Source organism: Saimiri boliviensis, chromosome 20 (genome assembly GCF_048565385.1).
Source record: "Saimiri boliviensis isolate mSaiBol1 chromosome 20, mSaiBol1.pri, whole genome shotgun sequence".
Classification (NCBI taxonomy): domain Eukaryota; kingdom Metazoa; phylum Chordata; class Mammalia; order Primates; family Cebidae; genus Saimiri; species Saimiri boliviensis.
In genome coordinates, this window is record NC_133468.1 from 25,585,774 (window position 1) to 25,596,168 (window position 10,395).

The 10,395-nt window shown below is 47.8% G+C and overlaps 1 protein-coding gene across 2 annotated transcripts in view; it reads right to left on the reverse strand.

Moving 5' to 3' along the window:
- GNA12 (G protein subunit alpha 12) overlaps positions 1–8,263 on the reverse strand; it is a 134,185-nt gene extending 125,922 nt beyond the window's left edge. Inside the window, exon 1 of one of the 2 annotated variants that reach the window (XM_039460488.2) lies at positions 7,757–8,255. In XM_039460488.2, coding sequence (XP_039316422.1) covers positions 7,757–8,065 — 309 coding nt within the window. In that variant the 5' untranslated portion in view covers positions 8,066–8,255. Of the gene's footprint in view, positions 1–7,756 lie in introns of both variants that reach the window. The other variant, XM_074390347.1, reaches the window with a different exon arrangement.
- Positions 8,264–10,395: the final 2,132 nt, after the last annotated feature.

The following is a 10,395-nucleotide window of genomic DNA, read 5'->3' on the forward strand; positions in this document are numbered from 1 at the left end:
ACTTCCATGAGGTAACAGCTCCGCCCCTCTCAGGTCAGCCCCTCACAGCTGAAAAGAAAGCTCTGAATGTAACACAACTATCAAGCGTAGAAAGAAGGTGGAAAGAAGGCAGGCTACCTAGCACCCTCAGGACTTGAGGAATGACAAGGCAGTGAATTCCCTGGGTGTCTTTATTGCCTCCTACCTATCCGGGCTGGGTGCTGCAGAAGCCTACAAGCTGGAACCGCCACAAGCTACAAAGAAAAACAGCTCCAAGAAGAGGCTGTTCTCGGCCAAAGGACCCGGAAGAGGATGATCTTACAATAGCAGACCTTTTTGGCAATGCCCACCCTATTCCAAATAACATGAGAAAGCTGGGTGCGGTGGCTCATGCCTGTAATCCCAGCACTTTGGGAGGCCAAGGTGGGTGGATTGCCTGAAGTCAGGAGTTCAAGACCAGCCTGGCCAACATGGTGAGACCCTGTCTCTACTAAAAATACAAATATTAGCTGGGAGTCGTGGTGCATGCCTGTAATCCCAGCTACTCAGCAGGCTGGGGCAGGAGAATTGCTTGAACCCGGGTAGCGGAGGTTGTAGTGAGCCGCAATTGCACCGTAGCATTCCAGCCTGGGCAACAAGAGCAAAACTCCGTCTCAAACAAACACACACAAGGGAAAACATCAGCAGAGAAACTGCATATACCACCCACTGAGGTTTCAGTGGGGTTGAGGGGGAAATTATTCTTCTACCCCCTTCCTGCCCTCAAGGAACCAGGTGACATGCTCCAAGTGGCGCCTCTAGCAGTGCTTGGCTGGGCCAAGCAGGGACCTCGCCTCCCATTCTCTGCCTGGAAGAAACAGGAATCTCACCTCCCATTCTCAGCCTGGAAGAAGCAGGACCTCGCCTCCCATGTTCTGCCTGGAAGCAGCAGGAGGTGCTCCAATTCCCTCACGGGGGAGGTGTCAGTAGGGCCCAGCAGGGAAGTGCGCTCCCACGACGAGGCAGAAAGAAGGGTGGGAGGATGGGAGGCTAGACTAATTGTTGCTTTGCTACCCCCTCCCATTCCCTAAAATAAGCAAGGCCCAGAGGGGAGTTGATGTTACAACCCCACACAACAAGGCAACAGGGAATCAGGGACCCCAAGGTCATTAACAAGTGATCAGAGTCCCAGAAGGAGAAGAGAGGAGAGGGACTGAAACAGTCATTTAAGAAGTAATGGCTGAAAACTTCCCAAATTTGGCAAGAGACATAAATGTACAGATTCAACAAGCTAAGCAAACCCCAAATATAATAAACTGAATGAAGCCTATGCCAAGACAAATCATAATTCAACTTCTGAAAACTAAAAACAAAGAATCTTCAAAGCAGCCAGACAGAAGCAATGCATTCACTTGGAGAGGAAGACCAATTCAAACGACAGATTTCTCTTCTGAAACAATGTGAAGACGTCCTTCAAGAAGGAAGAGGAAATAGATGTTCTCGGACAAAAGAAAGCAAAGAGAATCTGAGCAAGCAAATTGATCCTTGAAGAATGGCTAAAGAAAGGTCTCCCAACAGAAAGGAAATGATAACAGAAGAAGGCTTAGAACTTCAGAAAGAAAAGAAGACCATCGGAATAGGTAAAAAGAGGGACAATTTTATTCAGTAAAAAGAGGAAAAGATGATATAAATATAATATCCTACTTCTAACGAGTTTTTAAAATCACCATTGATGACTGAAGTAAAGCACCTGATGTGGCATTCAAAGTCTGTTAGAAATGCTAAGGCATTTATAATTAAGTGGGGAGGGTAAATGGACCTAAGTGGAAGTCAAGTTTCTACACTTCACTTAAAGTTGCAAAACACCAGGGCCAGTAGACTGGGATAAGTTACATATGTACACTGTAAACCTAAGGCAACTACCAAGAAAATAATACAAAGCATTATACTAAAAAACCAAAACAAATCAATCAGCCAGGGATAACTGTTCATGTCTGTAATCTTGGCACTTTGAGAGGCTGAGGCAGGAGGATTGCCAAGGCCGGTAGTTCAAGAGCAGCCTGAGCAACATAGTGGGACCCTGTCTCTACAGAAAATAAAAAGAGATTAAAAATTAGCTGGGTGTGGCGGTGCACATCTTTAGTCCCAGCTACTAGGGAGGCTGAGGGAGGATGGCTTGAGTCCAGGAGGTCAAGGCTACAGTGAGCCATGATCATGCCACTGTACTCCAGACTAGGCAACAGTGTAAGACCCTGTCTTGAAGATAATAACAGTTAACAATGATAATAATGACTTTACCTTAAATGTAGAGTGGATTAACAAATATGATGCAACAATATGCTGTCTACATGAAACTCACTTCAAAACAAGGATATTAAAAGAATGGAAAAATATATACTATGAAAGCATTAATAAAAACAAGTGGCTGTATTAAAACATCTGATAAAGGAGACTTCAGAGCAAAGAAAATTGCTGGAAAAAAAAAGGACATTACATAATTTAAAAAGGTTAATCTATCAAGATGATATAATAATCCTAAACATTTATGCACCACACAACAGAACCTCAAAATATATGAAGCAAAAACTGATAGAGCTCAAGGAGAAACAGACAAATCCACAATTACAGTTGAGGACTCTTAACTGACATAACCACTGAACAATCAGCAAAGATACAGAACTCAACACCACTATCAATCAACAAGATCTGACATACGTGGAACATTCCAAACAAGAGAATAATGCGTTTTTCATGTACTTATGGAACACTCATCAACACAAGACCATAGAGCATCTGCCAAAAAGACTATATCCTAGGCCACAAAACCAACAAATTTAAAAGAAATGAAATCATATACAGTATATCTCTGTCCATAGTGGAGTCAAACCAGAAATCAACAAAAGAAAGGTAAAAGGAAAATCTTTGCTTTTTCTTTTTTTTTTTTTTTTTTAGACGGAGTTTCGCTCTTGTTACCCAGGCTGGAGTGCAATGGTGCGATCTCGGCTCACCGCAACCTCCACCTCCTGGGCTCAGGCAATTCTCCTGCCTCAGCCTCCTGAGTAGCTGGGATTACAGGCACGTGCAACCATGCCCAGCTAATTTTTTGCACTTTTAGTAGAGACGGGGTTTCACCATGTTGACCAGGATGGTCTCGATCTCTCGACCTCGTGATCCACCCGCCTCGGCCTCCCAAAGTGCTGGGATTACAGGCTTGAGCCACCGCGCCCGGCTGCTTTTTCTTTTTGAGGAGGGGTCTCACTCTGCTGCCCAGGCTGAAGTGCAGTGGCACAATGTTGGCTCAGCGCAACCTCTGCATCCCAGGTTCAAGTGTGCACCACCAAACCTGGCTAATTTTTTGTTTGTGAACTGGAGTCTTGCTCTGTCGCCCAGGCTGGAGTGCAGTGGCACAATCTCTGCTCACTGCAATCTCAGCCTCCTAGGTTCAAGTGATTCTCTAGCCCCAGATTCCTGAGTAGCTGGGATTACAGGCACCTGACACTGCACCTGGCCAATTTTTGTATTTCTTGAGGAGACAGGGTTTCACCATGTTGCCCACGTTGGTCTTGAACTCCTGGGCTCAAGCAATCTGCTGCCTTGGCCTCCCAAAGTGCTGGAATTACAGGCATGAGCCATTGTGTCAGGCCATATGACATTCTTAAAATGACAAAATTATAGAATTAAAGAATATTCATTGCCAGGGTCTGGGACAGGAGGGGAGAGAGTGGCTATAAAAGAGCAGCTTGAGGGAACCTTCTGATGGAAATGCTCTGTATCTTGACCGCACTGACATCAATATCCTGGTTGTAAGATTGTGCTATAGTTTTGCAGGACATTACCATTGAGAGAAAGCTGGCAGAGGGTGCGTGGGATCTCTAGTATTTCTTGGAACTGCATAGGACCCTATAATTATCTCAAAATCCAAAAGTTTAATTTTTTAAAAAAGCATATTTAGTTCCTAGCTCTGCCATCTTCTAACTAGGTAGCTGACCTTGAAGAGATTTTAAACTCTCTATCCTCAATTTCCTCATTCACTAAATGAAGTAATACCATCTGAAGCACTATGAAAATTAAACACCATAGGCCGGGCGCGGTGGCTCAAGCCTGTAATCCCAGCACTTTGGGAGAGACGGGTGGATCACAAGGTCGAGAGATCGAGACCAACCTGGTCAACATGGTGAAACCCCGTCTCTACTAAAAATACAAAAAATTAGGTGGGCATGGTGGCGCGTGCCTATAATCCCAGCTACTCAGGAGGCTGAGGCAGGAGAATTGCCTGAACCCAGGAGGCGGAGGTTGCAGTGAGCCGAGATCGTGCCATTGCACTCTAGCCTGGGTAACAAGAGCGAAACTCTGTCTCAAAAAAAAAAAGAAAACTAAACACCGTATCTGAAAGGGTCAGGCACAATGTGCATAACACACAGTCGGTGTTTTAAAATGGGCCTGTCAACACTAAACCTCTACATAGACACAAATATTATTCTAAACAGCATCATTCAAATCTCCAGTACTAAAACCACTGCAGAGCAATCTATTTAAAGTCTCTTCCCTGGCCGGGTGTAGGGATTCACACCTGTAATCCCAGCACTTTGGTAGGCTGAGGCAGGTGGATTGCTTGAGTCCAAGAGCTTAAGACCAGCCTGGGCAACCTAGTGAGACCCCCATCTCTACAAAAATTAGCTGGGTATGGTGGTGCATATCTGCAGTCCCAGCTACTCAGGAGGCTGAGGTGGGAAGATTGCTTGAGTCCACAAGGCAAGACTACAGTGAGCCATGATTGTGCCACTGCACTCCAGCCTGGGTGACAGAATGAGATCCTGTCTTAAAAAATAAAAGTTAAAAAAATAAAAGTCTCTTTCCAAAGTGATCTGTTCAAGTTCAAATAAAAATGCGTGGGAGGGGGGTGAAGAGGAGGAAAGGATTTTTGAAAGATGAATTTCTAACTTGTTTTTTAAATGGTCACAACAAAGTGAATTTAATATGGAACTATAATCAGTAAAAAAACGAAGTTGGAAAGGAAGATCACATTTTGTTGTAAGAAAGTCAGTGAAAGTTAATCTTTCTATGCCTCAGGAGAAGGTTAAGGTTGAATTTTCTTTTCTTTTCTTTTTTTTGAGATGGAGTCTCCCACTGTCGCTCCGACTGGAGTGCAGTGGTGAGATCTTGGCTCACTGGAACATCCACCTCCCGGGTTCAAGTGATTCTCCAGCCTCAGCTAATTTTTTGCATTTTTAGTAGAGATGGGGTTTCATCATGTTGGCCAGGCTGGTCTTGAACTCCTGACGAAGGTTGAGATTACAGGCGTGAGCCACCACACCCGACCAGGTTGAGTTTTCTAAAATGCACTTCATACGCTGATTTACACTGAAGATTCTATGTTTCTAAATACTTTCTCCACCTTCTGAGTTGAAAGAAACTAGAGATAGCCAAACTGCTATACTTTTATGCTTGCCTGGTTTTGAGGTCTGGGCAATCAGCAAAAATAAAATCAGGATCTTTAAGAGAGAAACTAAAGGGCAGGACCTGAGACAACCAAATGCACTTTGTCACAGACGCTGCGGGGAATTTTTAAACAATCGATCCCAGTGAGCTACGCTGGGCACCTAGTCTTTCAATTTCAGGAAGTATCTGACCAGAGCTCTGACTCACCAAGGCTTTGCAAAGAGGTAATATGAAAAAGAGTGTCTTATCAAATTATTTTCTTCCCTTCACAATCCTAAAGGAGCTATTTCTATTAAAATGAAATATTTCCATGAGAATCCGTCAAGTGGGAATGCTAGGCTGGAAGTCTGGACTCCAGCACAGAGACCCAGTAAGCAGTCACTTCATCTCTAGGGCTGAGGCAGGGGTCCTTACGGGTGAAGTGAGAGAAACGTACCAAATAGGTTTCCACAGGGCTTTGCTAAATTTAAAATCTCCCAGGCACCAGAAAACCTAGTCTCCAGGTAACTTTTGTGGTATGGCAAACTTCTCTCCGCCTCTGCTTTGAGATAATTTTCTTTGCCTCTAACTTGGGCTTGGGGAAAAATCGGTGAGGGGATAAGGAAAGGGTAGAGAGGGAGGGGAGAAAGAAAAAAAAGGAAGAAAAGAAGGGAAGAAAGAAGGGAAAAGAAGAAAGGGAAGGAAGAGAAGGAAGGAAGAAGAGAAAGGAAGGGAGGAAGAAAAAAGGGAGGGAAGAAGAAGAAAAGATGCTACAGTATTTAGGTGTAAGCAAGGTTCCACTATTCCCTCATCATCTGTTTTCTCCAGATTTCCTTCTTTGGGGCCCTTTAACACAGGGTGACAGTACTCAGAGACTAGAACGCTGACTTTATCAACACTATAGTTCTTTATTTTTTCACTGTCACTCAGGCTGGAGTGCAGTGGCCCAAACATGGCTCACTGTAGGCTTGACCTCCCAGGCTCAAGCGATTCTCCTGCCTCAGTTCTCAAGTAGCTGGGACTACAGGTGCACTCCACCATGCCCAATTAATGTGTTCATTTTTGTGGCACTGGGGTCTCACTATGTTGCCCAGGCTGGTCTCATACTTCTGGCCTCAAGTGATTCTCCTGCCTCAGCTTCCCAAAGCGCAGGGATTATAGGCATAAGCCATGACACCTGGTTGACTTCTACCATTTCTTTCACAAATATGGCAACGAGAAAAAAGGAAGCAAGAGATACAAGGAGAATCTGGAGATTACAATCTGTATCAATTCAAACAAAACAATTATTCCACAGTGGAGGAATTTTGAACACTGGATATCCGGTGATATTGAGCTATTACTAATTTTTGGTTTGCTAATGGTACTGCAGTTTCCTGATGCAATTACACAAAGTTGGATTTGCTTGGAGACCACGGGGGAGGGCACAGGTGAACAGGATTGGCACAGAATTGATAACTGCTTTAGCTGGGGGATGGGTACTTCACAGTCATTCTGTTTTCTCTGCTTTTGCAAATGTTTGAAGTTTTCCTACTAGAAACGGTGGCTCACACCTGTTATCTAAGCACTTTGGGAGGCTGAGGTGGGTGGATCGCTTGAGCCCATGAGCTTGAGACCTGCCTGGGCAACAGTGAGAGCCTTTCTTAAAAACAAACAAAAACTAACTGGTTCCCCGTCCAGTCTCCACTGCTCTTATTCAAAGCTCAGCTGGAGGGCAGGGCAAGCTGCACTCCTACCCCAGAAAGCTTCCAGTGGGAAACCGGCAGACGCCATTCTGCTAGGGCACATCCAGGAGGGGGCTAAATGCCAAGCCCCCCACGCCCCAATCCCAGAAGCTGGCCCGAGATCCCACTCCCGCAGTGCACAGGCACCGTAGAGAGGGCAGAGGTAGGCCGCGTGCCATGACTCGTGCCTGTAATCTCAGCACTTGGGGGAGGCCAAAGCAGGAGGATCACTTGAGGCCAGGAGACCCACACCAACCTCGACAACACAGCAAGACCCCATTTCTACAAAAAATCTTAAAAATTAGCTGGGCTGCTGGTGCACGCCTGTAATCCCATTACTATGGGAGGCTGAGGAGGGCTTGGGCCCAGGAGGTCGAAGCTGCAGAGCCGTGCTCGCGCCACTGCACTCCAGCCTAGGCAACACAGGGAGAGACCCCTATCTCAAAAAAGGCTGGCGGGGGTGGGGCAGAGGCGACGCCAGCAGGCCCCGGGGAATGGGCGGGGAAGTGAGGTGCAGGCGGGGCTGGATCCAGCATCCTCGCCCCGGGGGTCCCCGACCGGGCGCCGGCCCGGAACACGGAGGGGCCCGGGCAGGGGTTAGCGCCCCGGCACACCTGGGTGCAGGTGCCGGGGGGCGGGGGGGGGGCGCGCGTCACCTTGAGAATGTTGTCGAAGATGGTGTCGCGGAACTCCAGCAGCGCCTTCTGATCGAACTCGCGGCCGTGGATGATGCGCATCTGCTTGAGGAACGTGGACTTGCCGCTCTCGCCAGCGCCCAGCAGCAGAATTTTCACTAGGCGCCGCACTGCGCGCCGCTCGCGAGCCAGCAGCGCGTCGATGTCGCGGCTGCGCCTCCGGGCCTCTCGCTCCGCGTCGCGCGCGCCGCCGCCCGCCCTGCGCTCGCGGGCCCCGCCGGCCTCGGCCGGCAGCAGGCAGCGGCTGAGGGTCCGCACCACCCCGGACATGGCCCCTCAGGCCGCGGCCGCGCCCCGCCGGCGCCCGGGGGCCATGGACGCTCCCGCCGGCGAGGGCGAGCCCGGGCCGAGGCGCCGCCCCACGCCCCGCCGCTCGCCTCAGGCCGCGTCTGCCGCCGCCGCCACCGCCGCAGCCGCCGTTGCAGTCGCTCCGAGGCCCGCACTCGTCGCCCGGCCGCCACTCGGGCCCGGCGGAGGGGCGGGGCAGCGCCGCGTGAGACCCGGCGGATTGGGCCGGCTGCCGTCCATCCGGCCATGAGAGCCCTCCGATTGGCTCATCCTGCCAAGGGAGGCGGGCGGCCTTTCCGGCCTCGGGGCGGGGTCGACGCCGAAAGAGGCGGGATCTTTGAGGTGAAGGCGCTTCTCATTGGATGCCCAGGCCGAGGTTCTTTCTTTCAGAATGAAAGGGAGGCGGGGTAACCCGGGAGGCGGAGCGGCCGTCCGCCATGGTCGATTATAATTGCTCTGAGTGGACGTCAATCACGATCTACTGGGGTGGGATTGGGTGTTCTCAGAACGGGGCGTGACCAGAAGTGCCAGGTGTACAGAAAGAGGCTCGCTTGGTTCCCAGATTGGGTCCGCCTGTGAGACCAGGACCTTGTGGAGTTCCCCGAGGGCTGGGAAATACTGATAAGAGGTTCAGCTGCTCATCGGATTCTCTCCGATGGTCTTCCAGAAACAGCGGAGGGGGATGGGCCACAAATTCCAATCACATGCACCCTTTGATAGTTGCATGGGCCTCTAGGAGACTTTCCCAAAAGCTAACTTGACTAATCACCGAAATCACCAGAAGCTGCCCCAAAAGTCTTATGCTGCCCAGTGATTGAGGTAGTGGGGTCTGGAGTTGCTGGGCCTGAGTTGGAATCTCCAGTCGACCACTTACTAGATTGTACTAGTTGCATAACTTTTTTAGCAGCTTTCCCCACCTTTTTGATGTTCCCAGCTTCAATTTCCTCACCTGTAAAACAGGGGTGTTAATAACGACATTGGTTAGGCTTAGCATTGCTCAAATCGTCATGAAGGTATAAACTGAAAACATGAACTTGCAAAACAGCATGTGAGGCAGCCCCAAATCAGCTCTTGATAAAGATCACCAGATTACACACTCTTGCCTGTCCCATATCTACTGAATCAGAACCTCCTAGAAGGACCTCAGGTATCCCTTAAGAGCTCCAACTGATTGGCCAGATTGAAGAATCATGGTTTTAAGGATTATCCTGCCCCAAGTTCCCTTGCCACCATCTACAGGTGGATACAATGAAGACTAGCAGAAAAACACCACCACCCAAGGGCCAACCAGAATCCTGCTCTTTTACTATATCCTCCTTCTAACTAGCAAGGGCTACTACACTCAATAGAAAAAGTGATTAGTGAATGTGATTCCATTCAATTACATACATCATTTTTGCATAATCATTAAAACGCCAGTCACGTGGGATTTCTGGCGAGGAATTCGAAGATGGAAAAGCTGCAAACTTTGCATCAAGAAACTTACATATTAGGGGGCCAGACTGCTCAAATCACTGGGCAAAGTGGAGATGAAATACTTCTTACTAAACACTTGTTTTCTGCCATAGAACCACGGTATTCAAGGATTTATTTATTTTTATTTTTTATTTCAATAGGTTTTTGGGGAACAGATGGTGTTTGGTTACATGAAAAAGATCTTTAGTGGTGATTTCTGCGACTTACGTGCACCCATCACCCAAGCAGTGTACATTGAAACCAATATATAGTCTTTTCTCTGTTACCACCCCCGACCTTTTCTGGAGTCCTCTAAGTCCAGTGTATCATTATTATGTCTTTGTGTTCTCATAGCTTAGCTCCCACTTACGAGTGAGAACATAGGATGTTTGGTTTTCCATTCCCGAGTTACTTCATTTACAATAATGGTCTCCAGTTCCATCCAGGTTGCTGTGAATGTCATTATTTCATTCCTTTTTATGGCTGAATAGTATTCTATGGTCTCTCTCTATATATAATAGAATTTTCTTTTTCCACTTATTGACTGTTGGGCATTTGGGCTGATTCCATCTTTTTGCAATTGCAAACTGTGCTGCTATAAACATGTGTGTGCAAGTATCTTTTTCATATAACGACTTCTTATCCTCTGGGTAGAAATCTAGTAGTGGGATTGCTGGATCAAATGGTAGATCTACTTTTAGTTCTTTAAGGAATCTCCACTTTAAGGAATCTCACCAACAGCGTAAAAGTGTTCCCAGCCAGGTGCGGTGGCTCATGCTTGTAATCCCAGCATTGTGGGAGGCCGAGGCGGGTGAGGGAGGTGGAAGTTACAGTGAGCTGAGATCATGCAACTGCAT